This window comes from Gymnodraco acuticeps, unplaced genomic scaffold (genome assembly GCF_902827175.1).
Source record: "Gymnodraco acuticeps unplaced genomic scaffold, fGymAcu1.1, whole genome shotgun sequence".
Taxonomy (NCBI): Eukaryota; Metazoa; Chordata; class Actinopteri; order Perciformes; family Bathydraconidae; genus Gymnodraco; species Gymnodraco acuticeps.
This window is the reverse complement of record NW_022990238.1, coordinates 763,896-782,677: the sequence shown is the minus strand read 5'-3', so window position 1 is coordinate 782,677 and position 18,782 is coordinate 763,896. Positions and strand designations below refer to the sequence as shown.

Sequence of the window (18,782 nt, the reverse complement as noted above, 5' to 3'; positions counted from 1 at the left end):
GGGTGTCAAACTCAATTTCATCGCGGGCCACATTAGCATTATGGTTGTACTCAAAGGGCTGGTTGTAACTATATAAATATACATATATAAAATAATGTATTATATTACATTATTGCCTCTGAATTGGATTATTATCGGATAGGGTAATAACTAACTACGTTTGAAAGCAGAAGTCCAGGGCAAATACATGCAAGTCTCTTCATTGCGCAAACGAGATGCATTGTGGGCAATGTGTTTCTGTAAAGTGGCATGTAATCGTATAATAAACGTATTATATTCTTTGCAACTTCTTGCGGGCCACATAAAATGAAGTCGCGGGCCGGATTTGGCCCCGGGCCTTGAGTTTGACACCCCTGGGTTAAATGAATTAAAACAAGTGCAGATGTACCTCTCTCCGCATATAAAATCATGTCTACAGCCCGCTGCACAAGAACAAATGGTCCTCACTTTTGTTTTTATTGCACACTTTATTCATTTAGTAAACAGATCTTCACAGTAACAATATAACAGCAGAACACAGAAGCAAATCACTGTGCGGTGCAGCTTGGTCTTCAAAGTATTTATAGCTATTTACACTGAGAATATGAAATTCAAAGAGCAGTGCCCGAGGTTCTCCCTGTAGTGGGATCCATCTCCCACAATGCACTCCTCAGCATGAGTCCAGCTCTGTGAACCCCGTCCATACTGCCAACCCAAAAACATTCAAGTACTGTATTTCTGTCATTGCACAGGTACCGGGCCAGAACAGGACTCTCAGGAGGAAACACCGCTTCATGTCCAACTTCAAATAGCTTTGTTGTTTTCCTATCATGTGAACATAGTAGTACTTAAAGGAATGTCATTTCAAATAGCATCCAATGCTAAGGTACCTAAGGTAAATATTTCCCAACATAACCTATTTATTAAACCCCTTTCATTCTTTGTGACACACCAATAAATAGTCTTTCGGACATGTAATCTCATAGAAAAACATACAAACTGTAACATTTGCATTGTAAAATGATATTATAACAGATAACTGTAAATATTCCAGGTAGTGCATTTCAATGAAATAACCATTTAGCATGAATTACTTAGCATTAAATACTATTTTAGTGTTGTGCTGTCATACTGCATGTTGAGCAAGTTAGACTTGCAGGGGAGATGGGAAAGTAAAAAAAAGAGATACAAAATCAGAATAAGGCAAAGTGAACTTACTGTTAGTGTTGGATATACTTGAACTCGGATTTACACTGTCAGATGTTTGTGATAACACTTTCCGTCTATGCCAAGACAAAACATGTAGATGGATAAAGGGAACTGTGTGGAATTGTTCTCTGGTTGTAGATTGTTTCTGACAAAAAGAAAAAAACCTTTTCCAACTTTCTCAACCTTTCATACATCATGATAACTGATAAAGCTAACGGTCCCCCAGACGCTCCTCCATTCCACTCATTTGGTTATGTACTAATATAATAAAACACATGAAACTAACTGATACCCTCCATAATCAAAACAAACAGAACACAGCATTGGTTTTTTACGTCTTATAGGACAAAAATACATCTGTATCTAACAAGTACAAATCGTCTGTGTGAGCACAGTCTTTCATGGCGGCTCCTTCTTCTTCTATATAAACACGTAAAAGCAGTTTTCAGAGAGGCAATGATGGCAAGTCTTGGAATTCACTGAATTCAGCTTGATATCAGAAGTGGGTCGCTCCCATTGGCCGAACAGCCAGAGACGTGGTCCATGTGTCCCGGGTGGTGTGTCCCCCTCTGCTGCCCTCACTACCTGTGTCCGGGGGTCCTGTGGGTGGCCGTGTCCCCCCCGACCTCCTCCTCCACCACGTTGGCGTAGCCCTCCTTCTCCACGCAGCCCTCCAGGACCTGCAGCACCAGGCGCAGCCGGCGGTCCAGCGCCTGCAGGTGGCGCTGCAGCAGAACGGGGGACAGGCGGTCCCGCAGCAGGGACTCCTCCATCAGGACGCTCAGCCTGAACTCCTCCTTGGCCAGCAGCTGGAGGCGCACGTAGGTGGATTTCTTCACCCTGGAGGGGAGATTCAATAGGTCATTCTGAATTAAACTTCACTCTCTCATATTACTGTGTATATTCTGACTATGAAGACTAATGATAGATAGGTACACTAAAGAAATAATGATCACTTGGATATCAACTCCGTTTGGACCTGAATGATTGGTTTTCTTGCATTCCTCCTCTTTGAACAAATCATCCAAACCAGAGAATATCTTTGAACATTTTAAAATAAATGGGGGCTGCACATAAATACTGCAAAACTATATCAAACACAAGCATAAGACTTTGAATTGTTTTTCACCGTAGAGGCATTTTAGGCGTGAAGTATTGCTTAATGTTTTTTGTTACTGTTCTTTGCCGTAGTAGATAGATGGAAGTAGACAGAAATTCGACACATTATGGTTGTATAGCGTCTTCACCACTAGGCCTCTTCCTGTTAATGAACTACAACATTCATCTGGAATTCACCCTTTTGAAGGAAGCTTATCACTCATGCTGCAGATGCACTAATGGAGAAAAGTTAAAGGGGACCTATCATGCAAAATGCACTTTTGTACGTCTTTTATACATGAATATGTGTCCCCGGTGTGTCAGGGAACTCACCAAGTGTCAGACAACATAACCCTCTCTCTTTTCCACCATACTCAAATCTCTAAAAACGGGGCTGCAACGGAGCTGATTATTATTTGAATTTTTCTGACGTCAGAAAAGGGGTGCTCCGCCTATATGGGCAACTCTCCACCTATCAGGGGAATGAGAGACCGCTCGAAAGCACTGGAGACGCTGTAGTACATATGCCAGGCCTGTAAGTGGCGCTGTAGTCTGCCACAAAAGCAGAATCAGCCCTTGCAAAAACAGGGCTGGAAAAGAGCAAATAGAGCAAACTGAGGCATGGCTAAAATGCATGGTCTGTTTGGTATTTTGAAAAAAAAACTTCACAGACATGTTTTATATAGGTATGGCCCTACAATATATGTTTCAAATATAGCATGATGGGTCCACTTTAAAAAAGTAAACTGTATTCATTGAGTGGTGCTAATGCAAATGCAATGAGGTGGTAAGAAACACAAAATGGCTACATCAAAGCATTTCTGTACAGGTTTAAGGTTTATGACTCAAGTTGGGAAGCCTAAAGAGCAGTGCTAGTAATCTTAAAGTGTGTCCATGCCCTCTGTATATGTTGAGACATATGGCTCTGGTCTTAATGGAGTTTTTAATTCACAAACAAACCTGCAGCACTGACTGAGAGGCACCAGGATGGACAGCTCATCATGGGAGTGTTTTCCAAACCTACAAAGGAGGCAATACAGATCAGAATAAGGAAACAGAAATCATCACGACCCAATGTGAGACAGCGACTGTTTGTTACAGTGGATAAAGATTCAGTGGTTGATAACACAGACACTTGTTTTACCCTCTTCCGTTGTCTAGGTGAATGATGAAGGTGTCATTTCCAAACTTCTCAAAAGTTTCGTAATGATGACGATCCATGTTACCTGGACCAGGAGAGAGCAAAGTGTTGAGGGGACTTAAAGAAATAATGATGCCCTTTTTTAATCTGTAAATGCGATATATCAACATGTGATGCCATAGTTTAACAACTCTTACCCATTAGGAAATCAAAGATGGTCATATCCATGACGTCCAGCAGGCGAGTGCCTCGGTCGTACGGAGGAGTCTGCTTAACCTCGTCACAGTAATCTGGGTCCACCTCCCACCTGAGAACACAAACATATATTTATTATTATATCTTTATGTAGCAAAACAAGATCAGGAGTCAGAGTGTTCAGCTACCAAGCACCCTTTCTCTGGAACCAACTTTCTGTTTTAATCAGAGAGGCAGAGAGTGTCCACACTTCTAAGAGTGTGTTGAATACCTACATTTTAAACAAAGCCTTCAGAGCTGGCATTTTATGGTATTAATTTTATTGAATTTTTATGGTAATTCGTTCATTCATTTTGCTGTAACTCCATCATATACAATACTGTTGTTTGTTTTTAATCTGTAAAGCCCACTGAGACAAACGTGTTTTGTGATATTGGGCTATTCAAATAAAGTTTGATTTGATGTAGTCACAGTAATCACATATGTTGGTTTCCTTACTCTGCTTTCTTGCGTTTGTGGTAGGAGCGTCTCCAGGGGTTCCTCCAGGTCTTGCGCTTGGCGAGGTTCAGGTCGGGCAGGAAGGCCGCCAGCGAGCCCTCGATCTGGTCCGGCTTCCCGCACAGCGCGTGCTCAGTGGAGCAGTAGTACGAGCACTCGCCGTAGAAACACACGTTGTTGGCTGAGGAGAGAAAAGAAAAACACACTGATTTAAAGAAGGTGTCAAAGAAGAAGCGGTCTGCACATTGGCTTTGTGGCAGAACATGAAGGAGGAAGCCAACATGGAGACCTCGAGGGGAGGAGAGCCCGACAGTGAAACATCAGCGTGGTAGAGGTTTTTGACACGGGTCACAGCGCTGACCCAGCAAAGATCGTACATCACAATCAAAGAGAAGCATAGGTCCTCCAATGAGACCGTGTGAACCGATCAGAACGCGCTGGATGCTCAAACACGGAGCATTTATTTTAAATTGTATATATTATACATTTGTTGAGAATTAATTAAATGTTCAAACTCATTTTTGACTGAACCTTTTTTCTGTTCACATAAAGAACCATGTTCCTCATTCCCTGGCTGATCTCTATATTTGCAACATATTGCTTCAAGTGATATGTTTGTAATCGTCTGTGCAGCATTATCAAAGCTACATGTATGTGACAAATGTCCTTCTGTGCAATTTAAACCTTCATTTGGCACACAGTTTGGATGTTTATCTGCTGTAAATTCACCTATAGCTTCCCCAAATCCTTGTATTACAAAGTATAATGTAGTAACAGAAAAAAACCCACATATTTTTAATCTGGATTTGTTGTTTTAGGCCCCTTTAATTTGAGTTTACTGAGTATTTGTATCCAATTTTTACTTTAATGCAATCCTTTGAGCTGTTTTAAAGCTGACAGTGCCACCATGTGGTGACTTCAGGCTATTACCTTATTTATTGCCACACATGCTACAACACATTCTTGATTTATTGTTGCCTGGAAGTGCAGATCAGGACACTCAGACTAACCTGAGCTCCAGATACATAACCCACTTTGTACGGAGTTTAAAACGAGTCTCACAAGTGAAGCCAGTGTCGGTCTGCCCAAACAGAGAAGACGCCAGGCAGCAGAGTGTGTTTCTACCTGGAGAGATGAAGAAGGTCCTCCACAGCTTCTTATCCCGCGTCACATCTCTGATCTCCCTCGTCATGTTAACAAGCCGCCCTGCCACCGGGGGAACTCTCCGGAAGTCAAGGATCCTACAGAAAGAGAGGGGTTATAATGAAGAGGACTTCATGATATTCCAGATTCTACAGTCAAGTCTGAGTTTGTTCTGTATCACACAATGGTTTTTTTCCAAACTTCTCTTTGCCCTGAACAGATGCAGCCAAAAAACATCTTCCGCCTCCAGCACAATCTCCCATGATGCCCCAGGTGGTGCAGAATATCAAAGCATCTCCTGCTAACACAGAGAGCTGCGAACGGTAAGCACCTGTTCCTCTTTGCATTATCTGTCATCAACAGGATATAAGTTGTACTTTAGCCCAAAGTAAAAAGAAAAAGGTTTTCACCAGAGGAATAGTGGTGAGTGGTTTCCAGTCCAAATAGTCAGTACCCGACTTTTATAGTTGAATAATTACTAATCATCTTTACAGTGCTTTCTGTCTGCGTTTGTGTGTGTGTGTTTGTCTACCTTCCAGCTGTTGCACCAATACACTGAAACACAGATAAACACACCTGAACCGTCCAGTGGATGGTTGGGTAAATTCGACACTTTTTCAAACCCTTGAGCTCCATCTCTATCTCAAATCTGTCTTTTTTTCCTCCCTCTCTTCCGCTCCTATGTCAGAACACACTATACCTATTCAGCCCTGTTTGTCCCGCCTCACTGTATGTTTGCTGTCCAAACGACCCTGACCCGTTTGAGACTGAAGCTAAGCCTCCTGGGAGCCGGCGTGCACACAGAGTGGAACGGAGCTGCAGAAACTTTAGCCTACAGAGGGCTGCATTCAGGATCTGAAAACTGCACCGTCATGTCGAGGCCCGGTGACAAAGGAGCACCTGTGTGTGCGTTTGCATGTGTGTGTGTTTTCCTCCACACTCGAGCATCTATTCGTGTGCACTCTGCCTGTTACACACCGCTGAGTCACAAAGAGTTCACAACTGATGGGAATATGGTGAAGAACAGAGGATAACAAAACCCCAGAGCTATAGAAGTAATTACTGAAAGCAGTGATGCTGCCTTTCTCTAAAAGGTTCAGGATATTTTGGTGTAGGTTAAACTAAAGAAAGGGTACAGCGTAGACCGAATCTACAGTATAGTGCAGTCTGAAGGCATGTATGGTGAATTACAATGAATGTATAATGCACCTGAATAAACAAACTTCTCAAAACCTTCAGATTTGACTTATAATCAAGTGTCATCTCTTATGAATGCTCTTGACTTGTATATCATTATTTATGCTGCATTATAACTGATTATTATGCAAGACACCGCTACACGATTAACACTTGTAGCACTGATTACACTTCACTTTCCACCAAGAGGGAAATACTATGTTTAAGAACGCATTACAATTTAATTAACATAGGTTATTATAATTATAACTTATGATACAGGAGGATAATTCAGCTAATACTATGAGTCCTTACTCAAACTGCTAAATTATGAACCATCCAGATCTCTCAGGTCTTCAGGGACTGGTCAGCTTTCTGTCCCCAGAGTCAGAACTAAACATGGTAAAGCAGCGTTCAGTTATTATGCTCCAAATATCTGGAACAAACTCCCAGAAACCTGCAGGTCCGCTGCAACTCTGATTACTTTTAAATCCAGGCTGAAGACTTTTCTTTTTGTCGCTGCTTTTAATTGAACTATTCATATCTTAGACAGCACTGTAACTTTTATCCATGTATTTTTTCTTTTAATGTTTATTTTATTAGCTTTTCTTTTTAATGACTGATTTTAAATGCCTTTTTCTTAATGTCTTTCATTTTTTGTAAAGCACTTTGAATTGCCTTGTGTTGAAAAGTGCTATATAAATAAACTTGCCTTGCCTTGCCTTACTGGAGTCCATTGTAGAGGTTTGTATAGGTAGTGGTAAAGTAGTATAGGCCCCATCAGTCCACATGTAGTTCATGGTTTATATACTTATATTTCATTATAAGTCTAGCATCTTTTATGAATGATGTGCATTTGAAATGTTACGTGTTTTTATAAATGTGGTCATGAAGCATCAGAAAAGCCACATTTTTGTATTATCAATGCGCTTATAATGCGCTACAGATCTACAGAGGAAGAGTACCCAGAGGAAGTTGAAGTCTCCTTCTCTGCATCTCATGTTCAATATGAAGTCATAAACTAGCAAAAGCTCAGACTGGTCTCCAGAGGCTGCTGCTGCGGTCAGGAAACTGGTCTATAACTCCTCAGTGTGGGGCAAGCAATCCAAAAAGCTCTTCAGGGATCACAGAGCCCCCCCCCCCCCCCCCCACACTCCTGCTGTAAAACCATGTCCCGGCGGTGATGGCATGCCTGTGATTTCCTGTTTGGATTTATCCTCCTGCCCACACAAACACATGTCGCTGACCGTATCTAACACAGAGTGAGAGTCTGCGTGTGTGTGTGTGTGTAAAGTAATTACACCACTCTCGGAGGACCTCAAGACGACCTGCGCACCATAAATCTTCCTCCCCCTCAAACTCACGTTAGAGTCTCCTTAGTGTTCCTCTGTTGAGAATTTTTTTTTTTTTACCTTGTCAGCAGAGTAAAAGGATCAGGTGGAAATCAATATAATCAGCCCCAAGTAAAGTAGATGATCCCAGCTCTCGGTGTGTTATCTAATCCCTCATGTTCCAAATCCCATTCAGATCTTCCCAGCTTTAGGCTGTGAAGGCACACCTCCGTAAAGTCGTCTAAGTTAACGGACTTGTGTGACCTGTCATACTTTCTGGAACAGACAGGATGATTTTAAAACACACTCCGACAAGAAACAGATGAGTCAGAAAATACATCTTAAGGAGAAGAAGCTGATAAAACTCACCTGTCCAGATGAAAAGCTGCTACCTCAGCATTGTGCCTCTCAAAGTCGGAGAAGTAGAAGAAGTCTGGAGGGGTTTCCTGATCCCGGGTCTGCCTGAAAGACAGGGTTCATAAAACATTTAACACAACATCTTTTATTCATGGCAATCCATTGCTTTTTAATGCGATTTCTTTTTTTGTCACATAAATAACATGTAGATAAGAGTAACAAGAGGAAACATAATAGGAGTGGACATTTCTATATTTCTATATAACCTCTGGAGGCTGAAAGGTGAGAAAGTTGAAAATGTGATTTCATAGGATATTCTTTAATTGTGCCATCCATCAAATCAAATCAAGTTTTATTTATATTGCACATTTATAAACGATTTTTGGTCGAGCCAAAGTGCTGTACATATAATAAAAATAGCCTACAGTAGAGACACTTTACAGCAAATACAACAACACAGATGCACGTCCAGCTGGGAAGAGACCAAGGGGTAGACCTAGGACCAGGTGGAGGGATTATATCTCTTCGCTGGCCTGGGAGCGCCTTGGCATCCCCCAGTCAGAGCTGGTTGATGTCGCCAGGGAAAATAAAGTTTGGGGCTCTCTGCTGGATCTGCTACCCCCGCGACCCGACCACGGATAAGCGGGAGAAGATGGATGGATGGATGGACAACAGCACAGATTGTTCAGAATATCAGTATGAGAAAAACGACACCCTCTATCCTTAGACCCTCACATCGTACAAGGAAAAACTTCCGGAGAAAATATCCATATTGTATTGTCCTTAAGAGGATGGTGTCATCAGTAAGGTCAATTACAAACAATGATTAAAAACAATACCTTCATAATGATACATTAGAAGTATGCCATCACATGTGCTCTCAGAGTGTGGTGCCTGATTGGTGGTAAACAAAGGAATCCTCTTGTTTTTCGTTCTTTTTATTGTTTTAATGATGTTGTGTTATTTTGCTTGGCTTGTGTCTGCCTATCTAATGTGTTGAGCACTTTGTAACTTTGTTTGAAAAGTACTATATAAATATATATATTTTTTAAATTTGATTTCTGCTCCACTACACACACATCTCCCAGTCCTACATTGGATTGTCTCCTCATGCTGGTTGAAGCTCATCTCAGCATCTGCATCCCTTAATATGACAGAAGCTGCTGCCAGAGACCAAAGCCTGCGTGGACGAGGCTGCTGATGGGAAGCTGAGATTCTGCTCACATCCTGCAGTTCTTCCAAGCAAACACACACATAAACACACACACGCAAACACACACAATCACCGGGGAGAAGTGGATCCCTGCCAACCGAGCCATGGAGGCAGGAAGTGCTGGAAGCCTCTTCGTCTCAGTGCCTGATCTCTCCACATTTACACACTTGCTTCCCTTTCTCACATGAACACACACCTGACATTAACCTGCTCTGCTCGCACATAGTCAGTTAAACAAACACACACACGCACACACACACACACACACACACACACGCACACACACACACACACACACACACACACACACACACACACACACACACACACACACACACACACACACACACACACACACACACACACCACACACACACACACGGCCACTTACTGTACCCCCCCTGCTTTATCTTTCCTCCCCTCCACCACTCCATTAGCGAGGCTTTGACTTCAGGTTGCATTAGTCCCCCCCCCTTCTCTCCCAATGTCCCTCTCCTCCTATACCTTTACATCAAGGAATCAGCCATTTGCCCATGAATCAATTGCTGCTATTGTGATCCCTTCTCCATCTGGAGAGCAAGGAGGGTACTAATGGTGTTTTTTTTTTCAGGGGACAGAAGGCACTGTGTGGATTAGGAGGGGGAGGAATAAAAGGTAGCGGGAGTTCTTGCTTTTAAAAGGTGACCTTATGATCTGGAGCACTCAGTGCACCTGGGACGCAGCTTCTTATCACACAGACATGCCTTCAACAAAGCACCTTATCATGGGAAGGTAATCAGTGTTGCTAAAAGGCTCAGCGGCACAAAGAAGTGCAAAGTTTGAACATGTTTGAGACGAAGAAAGGAGGCTTTCCCAGGATGTTCACGTAATGACAGTTTAATAAATTACTTTGCAGGGAAAGACATGGAGAGAGAAGGACAGACGTTATGGCAACTGATGTCTTAATGTTTCTCCTTCCAAGCTTTTAAACAATATATGAATTTCTTTCTCCTCCCCAAATGTCACTTTGCGCTTTGCGAAACGTAAACCTGACTGCCATACATTACAAGCTTCTGTTGCCATGGTCACCAAGATGTGAAATTTACATTTCCTGTCAGGGAGGAAGCTCAGACTTTTGAATGTACCGGTTTCAAAACACTAAAACAAAGAAAATGTCCACTCACAGTTGTGCACACACACACACACACACACACACACACACACACACACACACACACACACACACACACACACACACACACACACACACCACACACACACACACACACACACACACACACACACACACACACACACACACACACACACACACACACACACACACACACACACACACACACACACACACACACACACACACGCACACACACACATTACATTACATTACATTACATTACATTGCATTTAGCTGACGCTTTTATCCAAAGCGACTTACAATAAGTACATTCGACCAGGAAGACACAAACTTGAAGAAAACAGAATCATATAAGTACATCAGGTTTCATAGAGCCAAACATTTCAAGTGCTACTCAACTGGCTTTAGGTAAGCCAGTCCTTTATTAGTATAAAAGTGCTTCGTTAATAGTTCTAACGCTCGAAGTGGAGTCGAAAGAGATGAGTTTTCAGTTTGCGCCGGAAGATGTGCAAGCTATCTGCCGTCCTGATGTCAATGGGGAGCTCATTCCACCATCCTGGAGCCAGGACAGCAAACCCACGTGTTTTCGCCGATGGGAACTTGGGTCCCCCTCGCAGCGAGGGCGCAACGAGTCGTTTGGCTGATGCAGAGCGTAGTGCACGCGCTGGGGTGTACGGTTTAACCATGTCCTGGATGTAGGAAGGGCCAGATCCATTCGCAGCACGGTAAGCAAGTACCAGTGTCTTGAAGTGGATTCTAGCAGTTACCGGAAGCCAGTGAAGGGAGCGGAGGAGCGGAGTGGTGTGGGAGAATTTAGGAAGGTTGAAGACCAGACGAGCCGCTGCATTCTGGATGAGCTGCAGAGGTCGGATGGCACATGCAGGTAGACCAGCCAGGAGGGAGTTGCAGTAGTCTAGGCGTGAGATGACGAGAGCCTGGACCAGAACCTGAGTCGCTTTCTGAGTCAGCTGGGGACGTATCTTCCTGATGTTGTAAAGCGTGTATCTGCAGAAACGGGTTGTAGCAGCTATGTTTGCAGTGAAGGACAGGTTGTTATCTAGGGTCACACCCAGATTCCTTGCAGTCTGAGTCGGGGAAACAACTGAGGTGCCGATGTTGATTGTTAGGTCAAGAGTGGGACAATCTTTTCCCCGGAGGAAGAGCAGCTCAGTCTTGTCAAGGTTGAGCACACACACACACACACACACACACACACACACACACACACACACACACACACACACACACACACACACACACACACACACACACACACACACACACACCCACACACACACACACACACACACACACACACACACACACTCTTTATGAGCGAGTGTCCTTGATGATAAGACGCTGATAGTGTGATTAAGTTACAGCAAATTTAGTGTAGTGCAGCAGAAGCTTCCGGAGTGTGTGTGTGTCTGTGTGTGTGTGTGTGTGATGAAGCTGAACTGCTTGCCTGTGTGGACTCATTTAGCGCTGACTATGCAGTTTTAATGCGCCTTCACGAGCTTAGGCCTGCACAGTGGAGGGTTATATTAGAGGGATGGGAGAGGGAGGGGCCAAGGCAACAACAGCTGTGCCCCAGAATCACACACGCATACACACTCCTATTCTCTTTCTGTCTCAAAGTCACAAACACACAGAAACAGATAGTACACGTTGGTGACAGGGAGAGGGCAGCAGAGACAAACCCAGGGAGACAAATACCAACTGTGTCACCTTTTGGAATGAAATGTTCATGCTGAGTGAAAGTGAGACAGCACATTGTGTGTGTGATCATCCCTCACACACTCCCACTGACCGACTGCTGCAACGGCATCTTGCTACTGATCCAAGGGAGAGAAGGAGAGCCGGAGACAGACTGAGAGACAGACAGGGTGCACGGAAGATCTGTCATCTATTGGTAATCCACAGCAGATTTCACCCCCCCACTGACAGGAGTCTTTGTTTCTGTCTGGCTGTGTGTGTGTGTGTGTGTGTGTGTGTGTGTGTGTGTGTGTGTGTGTGTGTGTGTGTGTGTGTGTGTGTGTGTGTGTGTGTGGGTGGCGGAGAAAACATGGAGAGTACTTTCCTGTGAGATCTGAGTAAAATAAACTGTAACACTTACAGTTTATGTGTATGTGCATACACAACATAAAATATCCTAAATGTAGAACAAAGGAGACCAGAACTGGACTAACAATCATCATACTGTATGGAATAACATGTGACACCATGTGATTGATAATGTTGCTCTTGAACACACAGGTGTGTCTGCTAATTGTATTTAAAGGACATTGAGAAGGAACTGCCTTTGGCATTTTCTTCTTACCGTAACTCTTCAATGCAGTTGTTTTTTAACAGCTAAGTAATATCAAACCTTTTGAACTCAGATGTATTTAGTTGTGAGTTGTCTTGCTGCTGTCTCTTTTTAAATACATTTGCCTTGCCTTAACTCCATTGGGGGAAATATGGGGGAAATATATAAGTGCCAAACCCTCCTCTGCTGGTCTGCTGACCGTCCCCACCCCACGCCTCGTCACCATGGGTGCTCGGGCTTTTAGCTACACTGCTCCCAGACTCTGGAACTCCCTCCCCCCGCACATCCGACAGTCAGACACAATCACCATATTCAAATCCCAATTAAAAACCCACCTGTTCAAATCTGCTTACTCACTGTAGTGCTCCCCATTATATGTTTCATTTGTGTCCACTTGACCGTCTCCTCCATGATTTCCTGTTTGTGTTTTTATCATGTTCTGTTGCCTATTAGCGTTTTTTTAATTTATTTTTTTTTTTTAACAAATTGTGGGTGTCATGAAAGGCGCCTAAAAATAAAATGTAGTATATTATTATTATTATTATCACCATTCATCTGTCATAATAAAGAGTTATCTTAACTTCAATCACTTGTCTGCCCTGATGGAAAAGTTACCGAACCCTTTAAACAATATGAGGGATTGCAGTGATAGATATAGAATAGCATCGGAGGATGAAAGCCTCTTTATGGTCACACATACATGAATTCATACCAGAAAATAATTGTAGAAGAGAACTAATAAGAATAATAAGAACATATCTTCATGTATGTCATGTTTGAAAGAAAACACATTTCCAACATAGGAGGCGGAAAAATAGTTTTTTTCCTAACCTGTTTTAATTGACCTATTCATTTTGGTCACAGTGCAGCCACATTAAATTCCCTCTCTCCAGCCTGACCGTCCTTAACACCAATTATTCAGCCGCTTCTCTCCTCACCTTTTATTCATTCACTCATTTCTTTATTGTATTCATGTGTCACAAGTTAGACACTTCTATTATTGTTTGTTTGGTGGCTCATCTAAACTCTCCTGTCATTTCAGATCCCGCCTTCCTCCAGGCCCTTGTAATCAGCTCACTTCAATCCAATCCAATCCAATCCACTTTATTTATATAGCACAGTTTAAAAACAGAGGGTTTGCCAAAGTGCTTCACAATGAACATAACATTATAATAAAATATAATATTACACGAATAGATAAAAAGCACACATAAGAAAAGATAAAAAAGCACACATAAGAATAAATACAAGGCACATAAAGGCTATGGACAGACAGTAAAAGCATACAAATAGGTATGACATAGCTCAGACTGACTGGTAAGCGAGGGAAAAGAGGTGGGTTTTTAGGCGGGACTTAAAAACTTCAAGAGTGGGCGACAATTTAACATGAGGGGGCAGGTCGTTCCAGAGCCTGGGGGCTACCGATGAGAACGCTCGGTCTCCCCTGGTCTTTTGTTTTGTTTTTGGGACTACAAGCAGCAGCTGATCAGCCGACCTCAAAGCCCTTGAGGGGGTGTACACCTGTAAGAGGTCGGAGATGTACTCTGGGGCCAGCCCATTAAGAGATTTAAAAACAAACAATAAAATCTTAAAATGGACTCTAAAATGGACAGGAAGCCAGTGGAGCGAAGCCAGAACTGGTGTGATGTGGTCAAACTTGCGGGTTCCTGTAAGCAGCCGCGCCGCAGCGTTTTGTACAAGCTGCAGGCGGGCCAGCGAAGTCTTATCTCACCTGGTCTCCCCCAGCCCTTCCCCTCATCTGTTACTCATTCCCTCATCACTCCACAGTATTTATACCACCTCACTATCACTTGTCCTTTGCCAGATTGTCTTGTCGTTTCCGCCAAGCTCTCCAGTGAGTGTTGTTCTCTAGCCTAGATTTTTGCTGGTTTTGACCCTGCCTGTCCCTGACCTGAATAAACTGAACATTGCAAAACACTGGTTGTATCTGAGTCGTGCTATTGGGTTCTGATCTGTACCTGTGATCGTGACATCATGTCAATGTCTATTATTCCTTTTTGTGCTCCACTCAACCCCAACACATTTTAAAGTATACATCATTTCCCCTCCATCCTTACACCAAGAAAGGCCCATTCATGACTGCCTTTCATCCTGTGTGATAGACAGCTGATAGTCCTTTATATGAGGGTTTTGGATAACACGTGGGTAAATGGCATCTTGTAGGTTACTGACACATACACCTCTCAAGGTGACGGACAGGTGGAAGGACGGGGGAGCGGATAACAGATTGTGAGGTAAAAAACCTCTTCACCCTGGTGATTTGTGTCATAGGGTTATCTGTCAGCAGGTATCAGAGAGAGCACAAGCAGGGGCTGAGTGTGTATGTCCTTATGTTTACACCTGCATACACAAACGTACTGTGAGTGTATATATACTTTTGTGTGTATTCATGTCTCTGTCTGCTGATCCCCTTACTTTCCTAGATCCTTCCTCCAGCCTCGGTATCAGAGAGGGATCTAAGAAGCGTCCCAGAGCGCCGAGGAAGCTGTCTAGATTGAATTTCAAATCAATGTTACACAAGTTGTGTTCTAGCCTTAGCTATTTTCAACACACAGGGTGAGGCTCTGCCAGGAGGGAGAGGCGAGGGATCTGCATGTGTGGGAAGTAGTATGGGCCAAATCATTATATTAATGCTGGGAAAAAAGCCTGGGCTTGAATAAGACGAATGATGGTCTAAGTCGGTGCTTCAATTTCAAAGTTATTAAATACTCATGAGCTGGGGGAGAGCGTGGAATTGATATGAAGTCTGAGGAAGATTATCAGCTCTCCGCTGCACGGAGTATTCAGCATGTAAGTATAGATGTGCGAATATCTATTGATTGATCTTCTATCAGAGCAGGATGCCCTTGAGAGTCATGGAGCTTCTTTAATGATGTGCATAAAAGATGTGAGGCAATCAAGTTACAGCATAAAATGTAAACATGTAAGACCTAAAGGAAATGCATAATTTCCACATGTTGGATTTCTTCTTCATAGACCTGCATGATATAACCGGAGACCTGTAACGTGTGTTTGCTTGCAGTAGATGATATAGGAGGTTTAACAGTATGAAGAGATAACAACATTGAACTTTAACAAAGGAGCTAGTTTCCTTTGTGTACCCAAAGAAAACCCCTAACATCAATTTATGGCAAGAGGTAAAGCGTTTACATTCATCAACTTAATATGAATGCTTTCATTATAAAAGTTTGGATTGCATCTGCAGAACAGAACATCTAAGAATTATAAGAAACAACAGACAGATACTGAATGTTGCTGTTGGTAGGGTTTCTGCTCATATTTCCGTACACCTCTGCTCCACCAAAATCCCTAAAGTCACTCAAACAAAGTGTGAGATTAAGCATAGTCTGGTTGGTGCTTCTGGTCAAAAAAAATGTAACAAGTATATACGTAGTAGCCCAAATAGTATTACACAGCAGTGGGGCAATGCCAGTCTGTCATACATAGTTAGAGTGGTTTTGTTGGTTTTTTGTTTTGATTTGTTGTCAAGACATTTTTGGCATTTAAAAATGTAAACCGCGTTGTTGTTTCTGATGAAAAGTGGGCCCTAGTGCCTGTCTGCCACAAGTAGATGATACATGGACGCAATCCTACATACACATAAAGTAGTAAGTCCTCACTTGCTTATGAATATGAAGTGGTACAAAGTTAATGTATATATTACAAAGAAAGCCCCTGTAGCCTGACTTTCTCTTCAAAAAAGTCATTCAGTGCGTTCTGTTCTCTATCTGCCAATTATCTCATTCAGCTTAATCTCACTCATTCCTTTCCCCCCAATTATCTTCTTCACTCTCTCTTGGCTGTCTGACCTTCCGCCCGTAATAAAACCTGCAGGCAGAAACTGAGGCCTTGAATTTGAAACCAAATGTACGGCTTTGAGGGAAGCTGGGTATCTGTGGGCGAGGTCACTATCTGTGACCACCAGAGCTCTCCAGCAACCCTTGAGAATAGATGACAGGAACCCTCAGAGCCTGTGTAAAGTGTGTGTGTGGGAGTCATGTTGAGTCACGATCGAGAGTCAAAGAGAGACCGTGCCTATCCAGCTGTCTCATCTGGCCAGATGGCTGGGAGTCCCTGTCTGTATATGTCAGGGATCAGAACATGGCTTATGGCTCTGCAAAGCCCTGCTGCGCTCTTACTACTCTGTGTGTGTACGCAGAATACACGGTGCTGGAAAAGAAAAACACACAAAATAATGTATGACTAATGACAGGTTGGGGATCAGGGACTTAAACAGGAACTACACTTCAAAATAAAACAACGAACAATAAAAGCTCTGATCAGAATATGATTGAAAACCCTTTAAAGAGGGGGATTAGTGCACACACACGCACGCACGCACGCACGCACGCACGCACGCACGCACGCACGCACGCACGCACGCACGCACGCACACACACACACACACACACACACACACACACACACACACACACACACACACACACACACACACACACACACACACACACATTAACATCACAGTAGTACAGTGATAGGAAATGAGTCTTATTGCAATCCCTACCCACAATTCCCCTTCGGGTTCATCCAGCACTTGGGAGGGATGTTATTTCTAATAGATGACTGAACAACAAAACACTGTAACCTCTCCTGGAAAGAGTCAGTGTTCAGTCATTTTATAAAATCCCTATAGCTTGGTCCACATTTAGGATGCATTACATAATTGTTACAGTATGAATCTCACTTCTTCGTCTCAGTGCTCTTCTCTGCTCCACATTACTCTTAGAGCTATTTCTGAACCTGCTGTGAATATTTCATTTTTTTCCTCCACTGGTCTTAATTGACTGGTGTGACATATGCAGTCGTGTTCCCCTGGGCATTGTGCTCCATAGCGCACTGTGTTTAAAGCCTGACATCACTGTAAAGACCTGATGCAAAGCTGCAGAATTATTTCTACGCTTCTGGGATCTCTTCCTTACTATCATCCTAACAGGCTCCCTGGAGTCCAGAGCACTCCTCGAATATGTAAGAACAAAACTTGAACCCTTATTAGTATGACTGCGTATCTTTCATTTGAACTAAGCCGTATTTTGCATTCACGCTATCCTTGTCAAAGTAAGTGTTGTGCTTGAAACACGTACATTCATCAGTGGCTTTCAGTAACAAGTGCCAAAGTGGCAGCTCTCTGTTATCAATAGACTAAATGTCAAAGGAATAAAACGCCTTTCAATTGCATTGCATTCACCCGGAATAATCAGAAAATAGACCTCACTACACACTCACAGCTTAACGTAATAAAACTGATTATTTTAGTAAGTGTGATCATGAAAACTAATGTCTTTCCTGTTGCAAATAGATATGTTTCAATCATATTTCACACATGCATTTTCTTAATTTAATACAATTCCTTCATCGAGCCAAATACTGAAGATACCTGGGTCTCTTTAGCAGAATCAAAGCCCCTCCCAAATCACAAATATTATGACATGCCAACCAATTCCCTGTCACTCAGTCTGCATGCAGCGAGGCAGTGCTGTGCATTTACAGTAGGTTTATATGAGGCATTATACTGCTGTTCTCATGTATGCAATGTATGTTCACTAGAAAATGGGACAGGTCTTTCTGCCTATGGTTAGTCTCTCCCCTCTCTCCCACACCGTCACACAACAAACAAAGCGCACGCATCGGTTTATCCTCAACAATCAGGAGAAACACACTTGGTCTTATTTACATATCCATCCACAGCGGATTAACTCCTTCCAATAGCACAAGTCTGAAGCAATCCTTCTAAGGGTGCGCGATTCATGACAGGCTTTGCACAGAATACCCACTATGAATTATGCAAACATGCACAAACATCAAGGGTATTCTTGGGTCAGCACTGATTAGATGTCAACATGCGAAAGCTTTGAGATGCTTAGAACAATACGCTTGGAAATGTTGACACTGCATACTGACGGCATGTGAGCTTTTCTCAGTATTTATCCCCACTTTGAAACCCATGTTTTGTCTTCAAC

General features: G+C 42.9%; 1 protein-coding gene across 1 annotated transcript in view; it reads right to left on the bottom strand.

The window, feature by feature from the left end:
• Nucleotides 1–452: 452 nt before the first annotated feature.
• Nucleotides 453–18,782, bottom strand: part of fam20ca (FAM20C golgi associated secretory pathway kinase a) — a 41,340-nt gene continuing 23,010 nt past the window's right edge. The window contains exons 4-10 of the mRNA XM_034220330.1: nucleotides 8,140–8,232; nucleotides 5,246–5,361; nucleotides 4,121–4,301; nucleotides 3,625–3,734; nucleotides 3,431–3,512; nucleotides 3,247–3,306; nucleotides 453–2,028 (exon numbers count right to left, since the gene is read on the bottom strand). Coding sequence (XP_034076221.1) covers nucleotides 1,770–2,028; nucleotides 3,247–3,306; nucleotides 3,431–3,512; nucleotides 3,625–3,734; nucleotides 4,121–4,301; nucleotides 5,246–5,361; nucleotides 8,140–8,232 — 901 coding nt within the window. The 3' untranslated portion in view covers nucleotides 453–1,769. The remainder of the gene's footprint in view (nucleotides 2,029–3,246; nucleotides 3,307–3,430; nucleotides 3,513–3,624; nucleotides 3,735–4,120; nucleotides 4,302–5,245; nucleotides 5,362–8,139; nucleotides 8,233–18,782) is intronic.